Source organism: Tetranychus urticae, chromosome 1, assembly GCF_039701765.1.
Source record: "Tetranychus urticae isolate SD_2017Ah chromosome 1, NJAU_TeUrti_SD_1.0, whole genome shotgun sequence".
Classification (NCBI taxonomy): domain Eukaryota; kingdom Metazoa; phylum Arthropoda; class Arachnida; order Trombidiformes; family Tetranychidae; genus Tetranychus; species Tetranychus urticae.
In genome coordinates, this window is record NC_142958.1 from 4,394,136 (window position 1) to 4,412,059 (window position 17,924).

General features: G+C 30.8%; 2 protein-coding genes across 2 annotated transcripts; one reads left to right on the forward strand and one right to left on the reverse strand.

Moving 5' to 3' along the window:
* The first annotated feature begins 1,610 nt into the window (after window positions 1–1,610).
* LOC107360472 (uncharacterized) lies at window positions 1,611–10,790 on the forward strand. Its single transcript, XM_015927141.3, has 4 exons — window positions 1,611–1,999; window positions 2,233–2,441; window positions 9,925–10,057; window positions 10,653–10,790. Exons 1-4 carry the CDS (start codon window positions 1,936–1,938, stop codon window positions 10,751–10,753), a joined length of 507 nt encoding a protein of 168 aa, XP_015782627.1. The 5' UTR covers window positions 1,611–1,935; the 3' UTR covers window positions 10,754–10,790.
* A 3,292-nt stretch (window positions 10,791–14,082) lies between these two features.
* LOC149094419 (uncharacterized) lies at window positions 14,083–17,349 on the reverse strand. The gene is made up of 3 exons (XM_089266439.1): window positions 17,084–17,349; window positions 16,520–17,017; window positions 14,083–15,551 (listed from the first exon to the last, which is right to left on the reverse strand). Exon 3 carries the CDS (start codon window positions 15,539–15,541, stop codon window positions 14,174–14,176), a length of 1,368 nt encoding a protein of 455 aa, XP_089122565.1. The 5' UTR covers window positions 15,542–15,551; window positions 16,520–17,017; window positions 17,084–17,349; the 3' UTR covers window positions 14,083–14,173.
* Window positions 17,350–17,924: the final 575 nt, after the last annotated feature.

Below are 17,924 nucleotides of genomic sequence, written 5' to 3' on the forward strand. Positions count from 1 at the left end.
AGACTTTAAACAATTTTAAACTCGAAAGAGGTTCACTGAGTTTGATCAGCATTTACTGTGAATTAAATGTAAACTTTGAAGAAACTTGCTTTGAATACTAAAGTATAAATACAAAATTGTTCATTATCAAGCTTTGTTTTCTATTGTTGGGACATGAATATTCAAAGGAGATAAAATAAGAGAAAATCTAATGAGAACTAATGTTGAAACAGAAGAGAAAAAAAACTCAAACAAACTTTTCTCTTTTCTAATTCACCATGAAAATCATGTTACACAATAAATCTCATCAATATCAATTGTTTAGTTTCTTTTGCCTTCTTGCTCTGTGTCAACCGTATTCTCACTCTCATTTCAACTAACAGTTAGACCTTTGAAGGACCATGCACTGGTGAAATTATAATTGAGACAAAGATTTTACCTTGAGGCTTGAAAAAAGCAATAAGAGCAACAAGGAAAGGGAAAAGAGTCGAGAAAAGTTTATAATCAAATTGCTGTTGGTTCTTTCATGTTATCATTAGACGGAATGCAAATGATTCTGTGTGAGCTGAATAAGTCGCTTTAAAAGTGTCTTTCAGTCGCTATTATTGTCATTATAAACTCGCTTTCCTCACTTCATTTTTAAGTTTAAATCAAAACGCTATGCAACAATATATTGATTTTGAGAGCTGAATAAAACAATAAAATCATTCAATGGCTCATTGAAACTCATTTTGCAAAACTCATTTCTAAATTTATGCCATCTTAGCTGATCATGAGGAGATATCGAGTCTTTATTCTTATTTTGATGCTAAGCTTAATTGCAAAATGCTAAACTTGCATTGAAAACTTATTCAATTTAGAGCCACATTAACTTTAAGTTGACTTGAAAGATGAAGACTTTATTATTTACTTTCAGGATTGAGAAGTCATCTAAAATATTTGATTCTTGAAAAATTGTTACCGAAATTTTGTTCTCTAGCTTTTCATCTTTGCTCAACTTACTTTGAAAGTAAACCTTTACAAAAGCCAGCAATTTTTCCATAAAACAGTCATAATTTTTCATGATGGATTCGATGTATCTTATTCGAATGTCCTGAGCATTTTCAAGAAAATCTCTAAATCACGAGCTCTTTCTATCTTGTTTCTTCTCGCTCGTATTCAAAGTCTGTCATTTATCTCTGTTTCTGTTCTGTAACATGATAGATTACAACTTAAAATCTTGAAAATCGATTTGGTTAAAGTTAACTTTGATACAATTCAATCTCTCAAGTTTTTCATGATGCTTTTCATATTCAAATTGTATTGCGCTTTATTTTGCAAGAAAACGAAATAAATTCAAAGAATAACATTGTTTCAAATGCTATTCAAGTTTATTCTCAATTTTTTTCGCTGAAAATTTCAATGCCAAAGTAGAAATTTGATGTGAAAAGTTTATTCCATATTGAATAATGAGTGAATGATATTAAAAGTGATGATAAATGTATCATTTACAATTGAATTGCAAAGTTGAATTCATTTGATTCTCCTATGAATGTTCATTTATAGAAACTTGAAATAACCATGAACAGGGCATGCTTTCGATTCAGGCTCCCTCTGAGTAAATTGTTTAGCTTCTTGTTGGGTCAGGAAAAAGTTTTCACTGCAATGTTTGTAAAGGTTTGACAAGAAAAAAACAAATAAAAAACTATTCATTCATTTGAAGGTGCTAATTAGTTTCGACCAAACTGTTCGCCAAAGTGCAATGGATTATCCAATCAACTGTTGAACACTTGAAAGACATCAACAATAAAATCGTGAATAGTTTGATGAGACCAAATTCAGATTCAAGTTTTACACTTCAAATCATCTAAACTTATTTACTCAACAAATATGTTTCTCGTGGAAAGTGATGTTCAGTCAATGAGCTGATACCAATTCCAATTGGAAAATGGATATTGTTCATCTTCAATCTTAACCATGGCTTTTATCACTCCTATAAATTCATACACTCTAATCTTTACAGTTTTAATGCTCATTCAAGGTAAATTCATTTCTCAAAATTCAGTATTATTCTTGCAAGAGTAGCCTTAAAAGTTGAAGAAAGCAATTTGATGCACAAGTTTGCTGCAAAGTTACTTTTGCAAGTTTTCCAAAACTTTTAAATCGTTTTTCTCGAGCTGTTGACAAAAGTATTTCAATAAAGTTTTTTTATTCTTTTCTTCCATCTCTTTTTCTCATTTTGTTCACAATTGTGGTGTTTGATGCACATTCAAGTTTTCGAGACTGTTTTAATAACAGAATTCAAAGTGCCCGAAGTTGTCAACCATGGTTCTGATGTTGAACTTTTGTGTAAATATGACCTGCAAGAGGATGAAGTTTTGTACACAATAAAATGGTACAAAGAAGAGACTGAGTTTTACCGTTATGAACCAAGAGAATGGCGACAAGTTTCATACTTTAAAGTACCTGGAATAAACATTGACGTAAGTTTCAACCTCATCTAATAACCCTTCAAAGAGTGCAAACTTTAACCATTATCCAATTGCAAACTATTAATCAATGACAATTAATAAACGATTACAAATATAAGAAAGTTTCCAACTGAACCATTTGCTATCCTAAATCTTCAAAACAAACCAAAACATCTTCAATAATGAATAAGTCAAAAGTTTGCAAAAGAAAAGCTATTCGCTTTGATACAGTTTCTCTAGTCTTGCTGATCATTTTGCAAAAGTTGCTCGTCTTTCTGTGTTGACCATTTGCATTGCGTCCAAACTAAACAATCTCTCCCTCTCTTTAAACCGACTTAAATCTCGTTATTATACATTTTCATCGTCATTATTATCAAAGCATTTGCTCTAATTGGATTCAATGATGTTTCAATCTGATTTCATCGGCTATTTTCAATTTGACTCGACAAATGAACACTTTTACCTCTCACTTAGTCACTCATTTTATTATACACAAGAAACTAATGCGATCATGGCTGATCGCAAGTTTCTTTTAACCACCCATGCTAACTGTCTTTTCACGGTAATGTCCACCACCCAATCTAACACATTCGCCAAATCAACTAAATCAAACACCACTTTTTGTCCACCACTTTCATTAACCACTTTAGAGTGGCTTTTTTGCATTACATTTACAAACACTTTTTCTTATAAGATTATCCACCACCCAAATCCACCAAATTTTTGACCACTTTTTGAGATATGATGACGATTAATAGTGGACATGCTAGATGGTGTAAAAGTGGTGAAGATGGTGGTGGACAAATTTGTTGAGAAAAGTCTTTTTGTTGATGTTGTTTTAGTTGATTTGGTGGATGTGTTGGATTGAGTGGTAGACATTATGGTGAAAAAAGCCTTTCTTTACTCTTTACTCAAATGACAAATTTTTACATAAAATCCTGGTCCAACAATGAAACATCAACCCGAATAACAAAAAAGTTTTTCCCCCTCTCTCAATGTTATTGGATACGGATTCTACATTTTTTCCCCCATTCTCTATTTTCATGAATTTCTCAGAGGTCATGAGATTCTGAGGTTAGGTTTTCTATTTTTCGTCGTTGTAGTTAAATCAGGGCTTTCAGACTGTGTAATTTTTTTTCTTGGAACCCGCTCCGTTTAGCCACAATCTTGACGCAAAAATTTGATACTTTGACTTTATATATTGTATAGATTTGGCTCATTATTTGGTCAATGTAAATATTATATCATAGTGAACACTCTTCACTCTCTGTTTTATTGTGTGTTTAAAACAAACATCGAAATTAATAGCCCAAGGGCTCTCTCTTTATAAATGTCCATTTTCTTCGAATAAAGGTTAATGCATAAAAGTTATTCTCATTGTTATCACCAGTCACTTGGGTGACCAAAGGAAATTTGAGATGAGCAAAGGAAGGTAAATAAAATAATAACCGTAAAAAGAATGCTAATAATCATAATAATAAAGTAACTTCTATTTGAATATAAAAAAGCGACTTTCAAACCAATATTAGACCAGTTAATAATGATCAATAGTGAAAACTTTGAAGCAACTATTATTTCCGCAATTTACAGTCTATTCAGTCATCGTTTTTCATTTTGATCCTTCAAATTAGTTGCCTTTTGTCAAATTGTAAACGTTAATTGAAGAATCAAAAGTTAGCTTCATTATTAACATTAAACTATTGTTTTGCTACATGTTACATTTCATCACAAAACATTTCCTTCTTTCATGATATTTTGTGACAAATTTTTCAATTTCAGGACAAACCTGTTAATACAACGTCAACATTGAACAATTAAAACACTAAATTCATCTTTTATTGCTAAACAATTGAAGGAAAAGCAAAATTTCATCCAAAGTTTCAACTCAAAGTACAAAAATAAAGTCAAAATTGAACATTTTGTTGCAAAGGTTTAGAGTAAAGATTCATTTGTTGCTATTTGACTTTCAATTTTTTAATTAATAGAGTTTTACTTTCTGTTTCCAACATTCAAAACTGGAAAGAAGTGACAATATTTAAAAGATTTGCAGACTTTTTGCTCTGAAGAAACACAAGTTTGATCTCATTAAAGTCAATAGCAAGTACTTGTGATATTCATAAATATCTTAAGCTATTCAAAGTGGTGGTTCTGGTTGAAGTAAAGTCTGTCATGAAGAGAGATTCTGCAGTCAAATAATAGAAATAAATGTTGAACAGGAAAGCAAACTAAAGGTGAAAATGGTCACTTTTTGGTGCCTCTTTTTGTGTCCATGAAAAATTACTTGAGGGATTTTATTGAAAAGTAAAGATCACCTAATAGAGCATTTAACAAGAGCAACATTAGCAAACACTGTAAATAGAGTAAACATTAGCAAGAGAAATTTTTGTATAGTTTTGTCTTCAATGAAATGAAACTTGTAATAAATCTGAAATTATCATCATCCAAAGTTGAGGATAACAAAGCAAACATTTAGCTTTTAGCTTGAAACATTTTCATGCCAATAGGCCCACCAATTGGTATGATAATACAATAAGAAGAGAAGGAAAAAGTTTGAAGACAATTAAATAAGCTGAGACGAGATAAAAGCCAAATTGTCACAGTTTTACCTTTCACAAGTTTATCCAAGTTAATAATTCAAGAATCACTTGAAGTAATCAGCAATCTTTTCCTTTACCACATGTAATTCAGTTGATTACAAAGATCTGTAACTAGAAGTGTATCCATATCTGCTTATGAATAAACTCTAACTATCACTTTGCTTGTTTCACTCCCAATAACAGTTGCTGGGAGTATATCAAAAAATATATGTATTCACATATAAATAGTTACTCCAAGTCTAACTTGAAATAACAACAAAAACCAAATGATAACAAGTTTCAATGTTGCCTGATAGACTGTAATCAGTTACAACTGATAATTAGATTTGTAGCTCAACTTTTTTTTCACATTACAAGTAGCGGTAATAATAATGAAGTCATGATGAAATAGAGATGAGAGAAACAGATTCTCTGCTTTATCATTTTTTTCCTCTTCAAATATTTTTTGCCATTTTTGCCTCTTCTTTTTTTTGTCATCATCATCCTATTATCGCTGTTTCAAGCCAACATGATCATTTCTTGATGAGACGTCGCTCATCATCACTGCTAATTTACGAAGACGAAACTTTGTACATTTATACTTTTCTTTTCTCGTCAATTTTCGTTTCCACATGGCCTGACCTATCAACCTAATTGAATGTGAAATTCAATTTATGCAAACACCATGTTTCTTTCAACAATTATGACGATCATGAATAATGATTACAAATTGGAAAATCTTTTTTCTCTCTTTCTTGGTTCTTTTGTTTTTGCAAGGTGAACCCGGGATCAATGTTGAAATTTAATTTTATCAAAAATTCCCTATGAATTATGAACTTTTGATAAACTTTTTGCAACTTAAGAGTTTCGAGTTTCTTTACCGTTTCTATGGAAATTTTCAAAACTTTTCTTTTGTGAGAGAAAAATTTGAGTTATTTTTCCATTCCATTTGTTATTGTGTTCAATTAGGACGAAATTTTGTCGTTACTTTTCTTGATTGGAAAAATTTCAACAATTTATTGGGCAAAAATTTCGTGTCCAACAATAGTGAAAATCAGTTGAAAGAAAACATTTTTTTCAGGGATTTTTTTATTGATAATATTGTCGAATGTCGATATTATATTGAAAAATTTTCACTCTGATTAGTTTATCGAATGTGAAAATGCTCTAACTTCTCATTCAATTTACTCTTCAACATGATAAGATGATAAAGGTTTATTATTGAATGTAAAACATTGTTGAATCGTTGATAACTCTTAACCAAAAACTCATGTTGCTATTATTATTGTCATTCATTCCATGACTTTATTGATATGAAAAGAGAAATACTTTTGTCTTGAAGTTCTTTTTCTTTCTTTTTCGCATTCTATTTGACACAAAATTCACTTTACTCGAACCAATTCAACGTTTTTTCCCTTCTTTCTTTCTCTTCTTATCATTCATTTCATTCTTTACTCCCAGTGCAAATGGTAATAATAATATCAAATGATAATAATAAAATGATTTTCTTTGCTCAAACCAAAATTTCTTCAATCATTCATCTTGAATTTACATAACAAATACATTACACACTGGTTTACCTTTGCAAGATCATCTATCGAGCTGATAATAGATTGTGTCTGTAAAAGACAGAGAAGATTGTTGGAAATAAAATTGAGCCAATAATTACCAGAACCTTGATCAAAGCTTGAACATGAGTCAAATGATTGATTTTATATACTTTGTTTATTCCTCTTCAATCTTGACTACATATGAATGTGCAATAAGTCTGAACAAAGTTCAATCTTTCAGAATCACTAGTTTTCAATATTTAATCATTTCAATCTGGTAACTTTTGTTACGAATCATTGATACGATTTTTAATCTTTGTGTTTTCAATTTTACAGATTTTATTAATCTATCATTGATATGGACTTAAAAACGAAGCAATCCTTTTGAAGTCGATTTCGAGCAATTCATCGACAAGTCGAGCCTTTCTATTGTTTTTTCGTTTTATTTTTGCTCTCTGAGTACTAGAGTCTAAAGCAACCTAGAATGAGAGTTGCTTAGGTCAACTTTAACTATGCAGTTGAACTTGATGTAAGCAAATTTTCTTAAGATATTTTGCACGATTCTACGAATTATTGATATAGTTCGTCATCTTCGCATTTTCAATTTTTAACAGAATCTTTTCCTGGTTCATGATTAATTCTAGCTAAATAAAAAAAGTCATTTTGAGATTGATTTTCACAGTTAAATTAGCAAAGTACGAACTTTTCAATTTTTTGTAATTTTTGTTTTTACGCCCAACTGTTAGTCTAATGGCTAAGTTGAAAGCAACCTAGAACTGTAACTGCTTAGGTCAACTTTGACTAGGCAGTTAGACCTGTAGTAAGCAACTTCGCGTAAAGTATTTTGCAAGATTTTGTAGGATTTTATTGCAGGGACTTAATGGTAAATTTCGGAATATTTTTCTATTTATATTTTGTTTGAAATGAAATGTCGAAATTCCAGACAATCGACTTGTCATGGGTTCAGAAAGATACAAAAAAATGAAATAATCAAAATCACTCTTGATTGGGTGCAAAAAGATCACTTTGAGATTGAGATTTTCATGCTCAGTCAAGCGGTATGATTACACTTGTGCATCGGATAAGATTAAATACACTTTGAATAAGATGATGATGATGATGCTCAAGAGGCTTTTGGTGAAAGCTAACCACATCGATCATCTTGTTAACTTTTATTTCACCACTTTTTTCCACCTCTTTTTTACTCTATCCTCTATTCCAGAATAAATATTTGATACGATTAACCAGATATAATGAATAGACTAAAAAAGTTTGTCTCTTCTGTCAAGACCACTTTGCTTCATCAAATATTAATTGACATTCCAATATTGTCCATTCAAACAGATTTGTCTTCTATCACTTCACGATCCAATCAACAAATTGGTAAACTGTTAAATCTGAAAAGTTATCAAAACTCGATTCAACATTTTGCCTTATTGCAACTGTTAACCTCCCTTAAGTGCTGGGAGTGAAAAGTGAAAAATAATTTTTCACCTTTTTTCTCAGTTTCCTTATTCATTTGAAAGAAAAAGAAAAAAAATTCGATAATTGAGACAAAACTAATTCTAATTAAATGTAATTCAATTTGTTGTTTCCATATTAACTTTTCACATGGACTTTTTTTATTCTGCTTTCATGCTTTCTTGATTGTGTTTGACTGTTGTCTTTTTGTGTATAAAAATAAAATTGAACCTAAATTAATCTAATTGTGATGAAAACAGAAGAAAACGAGACAAGAGAATAGTTTTGTTTCATTGATTTTTTCAACAAGAAAAAAACTTTCAATATTATCATTATTATTCATCTCATTAAAAATCTTTAACTCTAATGAGTACAACCCTGACTTTGTTGAAGTGAACTAAAGAGAGAAATTTTTTGTTCTCTTTCAATTCACATCAAAGTTCATCTGGAATCAACTTTTAATGAGAAGGACAGGAAAGGTGAAAAATTGAAATGAACCCTTTTGTTTGAGCTTAAGAAGTCAATTTGAGGTTCATCATTCATTATATTGTCCTATGAAGATGATAGGTTGAAAAGAAGAGCAAAGTTTACCTTGAAATTGATGAAAGGTTGAGAGTGAAAGTTGACGAATCGAGTTGAATCAGATAAGAAACTGAGATGAATACAAAAAGTGAAAAAAAAGTGAAACATTTTCATTGCAAGATGAGTTCGATAAGATGACAAAAAGAGTAACTCATGAAAAGCAATAATGATACAAGTTGATTAACTTTGAATTCATCATTTTTTTCCTTTCATTGTCAAGCTCAATATTTTCAAAACTTTTTTCATTCTCTTTCGCTTTCTTTTGGAGAAAAAAGTTTCAAACTTTTCTCAATCCTTGCTAATCATCAACTCAATCAGTCAACATTCAAGTCATTTTCTAGTTTAAGGCTTTATCAATTAGAATCGGCAAAATTGTTTGGACAATTGAATGATTATTGAAATTCAAGAATTCACTCCCAGTGAGAAAGGGAATGATAATTTGAAACTTTGAGTCAATTGTGCAAAATAATTTGCTTATACACTTTACTTGTTGGCTCTTGCGATCATCAATATTTTAATTGATTATTTTGACGTTTTCTCATTATTTTCATTATCATTTACTTCAAGGTTCAATCAATCACTGAAAATTGAGCTGTTCAATGTGTTTGGGTTATAATGAAAGGTTGCAATTTCAATTATCTTTTACACTCATCTTCAATATTATCATCTATCATATTTATCATTACAGTAACTTTTTTTCAATCGATTCACAATTGGCATTTCCAATTTACTGATTAACTGATTAAACCAGTCAACAAGGTTGATCAATGTTGGAAGAAGCTTGGGAAAAATGAAGAAAACAAAAATTTCATCTCAACATATCTGTTAACTGTCAATGACTTTCAATCTTTTGTTGGGCCACTTTTTTTCCTTGGACATGTACAAACACACAAAACTTTATTCTTCCCCTGCAATATGTATATAAAGTAAACTGGCAAAAGAACCAACAATAAGACTAAAAAATAAAGAGTGAAGAGTGAAACATATTTAGAAGGTATTTATCATGGACAAACAAAAGTGTTCAATTATTTTCTCATAAAAGTGTCACTCAGGAGTGAGAAGGAAAATTATCAATAAATGAGTTAATCAATTGTTAAATATCATCAGCCAGCACAGAAAAGGACGTCAACATTTGCTTATTACAAGGGAAGAGACAAGTTTATCCAATAACTCCAAGACAAGACTAGAGCAAGCATCAAAGTAAACGAATGAAGCAAATCGTTTGGAATTGGAATAATTTTTGAAATGCAAAACTAGAATTACCTTTGACTGCAAAGACTCTACTAATCTTTACATTTTTAATTCATTTTACTCATGATTTTGCAGAAGGAACGATCAAATTATACTCGAATTATCCTTCTCAAGGTAAACAATGAAACTAGCGGAAACTTTGTCTGTGAAGTTTCAGTTGATATAACATTTACCACTGCAATGAGAGAGCAATTGATGTTCATCAAAAGTAAGTTCATTTTTCGATTAAAGTTTGACTTTTTTTTATTTGATTTCACTTCTTTTGTCAAACAAAAAGTGTTCATCTTTTACCATTAAATTGTTATGATTGAAAATTTGGAAACCAACAGAAGCAAGTTGAACATTTTGAAAGCAAATGAAAAAGAGAAATGATAAATTATTCAAAGTTAAATGCAACAATCAATAAAAATTAACGGTAAACAATAGACTCTATTCAACTTTTAGTTTGCTCAAATTCAACTCACAACTTTACCCTGACAAGAAACGGAAAGATGGTGAAATAGGAAGAAGAGGAAAAGATGCTTTCATTCAATATTTACTTTTCAGTGGTTTAATAGTTAACTAATGTTAACAATTGAGACTGAATTGAGCGCAAATTTAGCTAATTATAACATTAAACATTGTTCAGTTATCAAATTAATTTTCATGGACAATAAATTGTTTACTCAATGAATTGAGAAACGACAGAAAAAATAAACATGAAAACACAAAGCAAAAAGTGACAAAACTTTAAACATTAATTTATTCAACATTTAATTCCGTTTTTTTGTTTTCTCTTTACTTCTTTGTCTCTCCAATTACAGGTAGTTCATTAGGACAATTGTTTCACTGGCCTCTACTCATGGTTATATTAACATTGATCAATCTAATTATACAAAATTGTTACCAATTAACTTTTAATTAAAAAAGAATAAAAAGAAAAAAGAAAAATGAAGAAAAATTTAATTTCAATTTTTACTCGTCAACCAAGAGAATGGCGTAAAAGAGCAACAAAAAAATCGAGCAACTTTTCAATAACATGGAAAACTGTGACTTGGAAAAAAAGCAATGAATGAAACAAATTAAATGAGCAAATTATCTAATTAGATGGGTTAATCGTGTTCATTGAGTTTGATGAACACGAATAAATACATTTGAATATTAAGATTAACTTGAAGATGGGATAAGGTATTGCCATTTGAATAAATTAATGGAAATGACTTTTTATTACAATTGTTCAACTTTATGGTGTAGGTTAAAGGATATTGAATCTGTTAATGCAAATATAATGAAATATTTATCAGTTAATAATAATAATGGCATTACTGTTATTAATAAACAGTAACTGGCAAGGAAAATGTTATCAACTAATCGAATAATAAATCAAATTAATGCTAATTGAACATGTTTAACAGTTGCAGTTTATTAGCACAATTAGCAAGGGAAAAGGAAACATTAACTTTGATTTAAACATTTCTTTTCACCTTTTGTAATATTATTGTTGCCGTTTTCAGCTTTTGTTTTTTCCCTCAAAATTGAAATACAAAATTGATTCAGTAAATATTGAAATCTCTTGGATAATCAGCGTCAAGTTTGTTTACTCAACTCATTGATAATTGTTGTTCACGGTGGCAATGATGACAGGAGTGGGATTTGGACTCACCTTGCGGCAAAGTGATGACAGTGAGCATTTGACAGGTTGAATGGTGAACACTGGTAGCAACAAAATTGCACTCGAGTTGCCTCCCAGTAAAGCATATTGTTTCAATATTTGATAATCATTGTTTACAGAATCAACCTTTATCTATATTTGGCTTTTCATAATATTCAAAAGTTTGGAAAATTCAATTTTCCATTTTGTTGGCCTTTTCTTGTTTTCACCATTTGTGTACATATGAATACATGAATGAATTGATGGACAAATTTGATAAATTGTTCATTGTTTTTGGTGTCATTTTGTCCAGATACAACTGTGTGATAATTTATCAACATAATGGTCAACATTGGTAAAACTTTTTTTTCTCTTCTTCTCTCCATGAATTTCTTTTTCCATTTTCACGGTAATTTCAGTGCCATTCGAGGATTGCATTTTGGCTTAATAAATTGTTATTGATTCTTTCGCGTTCATCATTCCAACTTTTGAAACAACTTTCTTCTTCTTCTAAAAATGAAAAGTTTGCTTTTCAAAACTTTTGTTTCACAAGAAAATGCTAAACGGAAATTTAAACCATTTGCTTACACATCATCATTATCATTATATGGATATTGCCATGTTTTTGTATTACCTTTTGCATTACATAAATCACCTTGACCCATCATGAGAATCACATAGGATTCTCATGTTGCTGAATCTTACATGAACTTTTTTTTCCTTCTTTTTATCTTATTCATCTTCTTTTACACAACTTTTGTACTCAACTTTTATCCAACTCATCGCATAGATGATAATCAATCTTGTTTGACATTCACTCTGTTTTTACCTGTCCATTTGGTTATCAGTTAATATTAACATGTCTTTGATTTATATTCAACTGTTGAAGTTGTCACATTTTCTTGTATTGAATAATTGAATGGAAAAATGGATTTAATTGAAACCATCATCAATTTATTGGGTTAATTTGAAAGTTGCTTTTGCTGGTTACATTTATATCTTTTTGCTAATCTTTAGAATCCAATTGTTCCGAATGTCGCCTTTCAAGTAAACTATAGTATCCAAAGTTGAACGTGATCAGCTTTTATTTTGTAAGTGCATTAAATTTAGGTTTACATTCATTGTTGGTTTACCTTTTACTCTGTTTCTTGACCCTCTTTCAGGGTTTTGTTTACATTTGAACAAGTTAAATGTTACATGATGTTTGTTGATTATTAAATTATCTCATTTTATTGGGATGGATAGACTTTCGATGATTCAATGATTAAAGGTTAATGTCAACAGCGCGATAAAACTGCAATTCAATTGTGTCAATTTTATTTGTTAACAATATAAAATTGCCATTCGACAAAAGCTTTCGACTTGCCTTGTAATTTGACTTTTTTGTTTTTTCTTCATCTGGATCTTCTGCTGACAAGGACCCTTGTATTTTTAAATTGTTTAGCTTTGACTTGGATGAATATGCTCAATTTAAATAAAGCATTTGACAGATCAGAAAGTTTTGCATAATAATTCAATTCGAAGTAAATCTATTTCTTAAATTATTTTTAGCAAATGAAATAATCGCAATCAATTTCAGTTTCAATTGTTTTCACGCAAGTAAACTTAAACAAGTGCAGTCAGGTTAACTTGAAACTTCATTTTTACTCGACATATAATGTTGATACAAAAGATAATCAGACCAGAGGAGTATAGTTGGTCAACTTTTCAAGCTTTACACTTAGAACTCAAGTCACTTCGAATCCATGAAAAATGTTCGTTTGTTGAGATGAAGATCTGAGGGACATCTAGTGTCATCGAATTCAACTGAGCTGTTCTATTCTTGGAAAAAGGTGATATTTTGAATTTAAGTTTTTGCCTTTGTCGATAGTCTTACTGAGTACTAGTCAACATAGCACTGTTAATCATCTGATCAAAAAGTGTTAATCATTTTCATCTCGCGTCTAAATTAATCAACTGTTGAATTCCCACTATTCGAGAGAGTTTATGTGGAAGTCCATAGAAAAGGTCAATATTGAGTTTGAGCTGAACATTACAATCATTCTCGTTTGTTTAGAACCAACTTTCATATGAACACAACCAACATTCAAAAGAGTAAAACCGGCTGACTGTAAAGACACAGAGCTTTCAAAACAACAAAACCAGCGTTCAAATGACCAAAACCTACTTTCATAAGACAAAAACTCTCGAGTTAAAGAGTTAATTTATTCAGAGTATGCAAAGAGGATTATCACTAATTTTTCCAATGAACTTCCATTGAAGATGGTAAATCACAATTAACAAGTCAAAATTTATCAAAATGTTAGCTTATATTCCAAGATTCCTCAGAAAAGAAGCAATTAACAATTAGAGAAACAGTCTACACCATGAATAAAGATGCTTCTTTAACTCGAGAGTTTTTGTCTTATGAAAATGAGTTTTGGTCATTTGAACGCGGTTTTGTTGTTATGAAAACTCTTTGACTTTACAGTCAGCCGTTTTACTCTTTTGAATTCTGGTTTTGTTCATATGAAAGTTGGTTCTAAACAAACGAGAATGATTGTATTAAATGAAGGAGAACAATGATTTGAGTAATTTATTTAATCTAATTGATACATCAGTTAATCATTTATACAAATCAAGCAGTCTGGGAATCACAATAAGTTTTAGTGTGTTTGGAAATTTAGTCGTACATTGTCGTGTATTTAATCTAATTCAACGAATCTTTGAGTCATACATTGGATAAACATTTGTCAATCGCTTTCCCGACAAAACTGTCTTTACGTCGGTGACAAAGTACCATCTATTGTACGCTGGATAATGTGAAAACGGTTTATTCAACTTCAATGGTCTATTGCGTTTAGATTCCCGAAGCAATTCAATGATATAAACTAAACACGAAAGGATCAAAAGAAACGCAAGCAGATGAATCAAATCTTGAATTGTAATGAATGCAATGGGATGATACAAGACTGGATAACTTTTAATTTGCTTATAACTTTCGCATTGAGCATTTGTTTTATAAAATGTAATTCTTTTCGCAGCCACTTTACTGAATGCTCTGTCAAACGCATTAAAACAATAGCCCATCTCAAGACACGAATAGGCTGCTCGTTGAAGGAATCGTTTTTTATGCTTCTCAATATGCTTATAATAAGCCATAAAATGTAAAGTATCAAAATAATGGCGATTCACATCATTAACATAAAAGTTTGTACTTTTCTTGACGTTAGTCATTAAATTGCAAAATACTTTGGTCGAAGTTTTGAGAGTACGTGATGAATCAAAAGCAACGATTCTCTCGTCAGATAAATGATCATAGAGGTAATTAACAGGTTTATCAGCTCCAATCAGATGAAAACGCTGAGCTAAAAATGAGTCTTCCTTGCTCTTAAGAGCGCAGTACAAATTATCGACCGCAACCACGCGTTGAGTTGACTTTTTAAGATCATCCAAGTCGTTTATGGGTGGAGCTCGAGATGCTATTGAATAATTGGTCGCAAAGGAAGAGGATAATAACTTAGAGACGCAAAAGATGGCCAAATAACAAGTGGCCAAGATTATGAATCCAAATCGTCCATTGATTAGCTGACTTGTTGTACCCTTGAAAGGCCAAGGCAAACTTTTCTCACGAACTGAATAAATAAGTGCTCCAATGACGAACAAGAGGCCAACTAGAATATAAACATTGAGTTCAATTACTTGAAAACTGGTCAATATTCCTGGATACTTTGATTTAACCGATTTATCCGTGTAAAGGTTTAAAAAAGCGCAGTTTTCATTGCCCATTACTGAGGTAAAACTCATGTTTTCTGGAATCAATAAATAATCGTCCATTGATTCGGGTGGAAATGAAGCATCATTGAGACCAGATTGAATTGATTGGAGGAATGGTGTAGAGCAAATTGGTGAATGACAATGACCATGTTGTTCGTGTCCACCATTTATCCATTCAAATGGTACTTCACCAATAATAATTGATGCATAGTTTTTCATTGTATCAAATACGGCTTCATCTATTCCGGCAGATGAGCTATGATGGATCAATCTAAAGGATACGTTGGAGTTAAAATCCAATGACATTGCTGGGCATCTGAGTTTTAATAGAAGAAAATGTTGGGTTGTTAAAGTTAACACAATCTCAATGAAAAATTTTCATTGATTGAATAGCTTTTTATCGACAGAACTTTCAGGAGAGCCAAGAATAATGTCTAATTGGTCTATATCTCATAAATAAATGATTTACTCCTCATTTCTCAATGTAACAAAAAACAATTCTGAACTGATTTAGTATTTAGTATTGAATAATAATAATTAATGATGTGGAGTTTAAATGCACCTGTTAATTAAGCTAGTAAGTTAATGACACACAGTTTTATCGAATTTTTATTTGATTCATTGAAAATATTTTAAAGGTCAATTATCGTTGATTAGAGTCTCACTGATCCTGTTTCTGATGAAGAGATCAGCACATCGACAGTGTTAGCAAACAGCTAAAAGTAATGTTTTGCTGTCTTCCCAAGCAGTCAGAAATTAAGGTTTTCTTTGGATTTTCTCAGGTTTGATTCAAAGAAATTTGATTTCTTGCTGAAATTTCATGTCTAAACTGAGTATTAATCAGTTTTCATTTAGATATATTGATTTGTAGAGAAAAAATTAGTTTTTCTTCGGATACTTCTATTTTAGCACAAAATTGAAGGATCACTCATTCAAATTGTCCATAGTGATTCATTTTTAACACAAGACAAGACAATAAATGATAACGTTAGCATGGATACTTTCAAGTGATGCCAGTTGACCATTAAGCACATACATGTATGTTTAGTGTTGAGTCTCATGTTACAAACAATGAGTGTTTTTATATTTAATGGATCTCAATCGTCGGCCTCACCTGATGCTTCTTATTATTCGTTTTGATAAATAGGGAAAATGAATTCAGTAAATTTAAAGTTCTTAGCTGATAATAAGAAGCTTCAGGTGAGAAGTATCCCAAGTTCCTCAAATTATTCAATGAGAAACAAATTAATCACAATAAATCTTTGAAAATAAATCAATACTTACTTTTCAATGGAGCCAATTCATTAAACGTAACATACGCAGTTGTTTCATTTTGATTGAAAAAACATCAATGTTTACTATTCGTGAAGCTGAAATGGTGCCAGTGTTGACTATTGACTCTTTCAGTCTATCATTATATGAGTAAGGCATTTTTTAACCAAAAAAAATCACATGATCCTAAAGGGTGTAACGGATAAAAACTACTTTTATCTCGCAAATTTTATCCAGGAAGACGAAGATGACACTGATAAAAATGTGTTTTGACCTTAGGAAATAATTTTCGACGTTTCTTTTCTCTTTCTTCAGATTTTTATCATTAACATGGATAACAAGAGTATTACCTTTGGAGCTTCTGCATTTAAAATTCAAGGCAAAAGTTTCTTTCAATTTTGAATCATAGCAATTGCCAATATTGAATATTGATCCATATATTTCCCCTGAAATTTTAACTCCATAGTCATAATAGTTTCGTTGCGTTGTCTCAATCAAATCGTAAGAGTCCTGTAAATGTAAAAATTTGGTTAGAGAGCTCAGTGAATGATATCATTTGTTCACTCAACAACTTACCAAATCACTCTTTTTGTAAGCATTGATCACACTTGAACGAAGCGTGTAATAATGACCAAGATCAATAGTCTGGATAAATTTAAAATTGGGTTAGTGAAGTGTAGTCTGTCCACACTCGAGTATCAATAGTTAAAAGTGTTGAAAGTGGATACACTGGACAGTGTCCATACTACCTGGTAAATGATACAAGGCTATTCAGCTAATGAAAACTAAGTTATATGGGTTCACCACCTTTGCCTCGTTGTATGGGTGAATTGATTTTGGTGTTTTTTTCATCATTAGCAACTCATAGACAATGTTTGCTTTTCTTTCAAGCCACGTGCATACATTCCTTTTGCTATTTAACACCTTATTAGAAAACAGTTGAAAATGAATTAGACGTTTAACAGTGTGATCATTGATACACTGAAACAACTACCTACCTGACATTTAAAAGAAGGTGGAACAAAACATTGTGAAGAAACCTCATTACATACCGAAATGACATTGACGATTTCACCCTGAATAATGAATAAAACCTTTATGTTGTATGATCTATCGCAGGTGCGTAGGTTTTTATGTTAGTTCCAAAGCATTAAAACTGGACTAAACTTTTAAACTGTCTCAATGAAAATGGTCTCAATTTTAATTTCATAAAATATAAATTACTCGGAACACAGTCACAAAACGAGTGTAAGTGCTACGAGAAAAAAACTCGTGAATTTAAGCGGTTTTGTAAATTAAGCAAATTATAATAATAGATACAGAGACAAATACGTAAAATGAGTGTTTATCAAAGTATTTTCGTTCTTTTTTGTTGACTTTCGTCCTTCGTAATGCTATTTTATTTGTTAATTTTTAT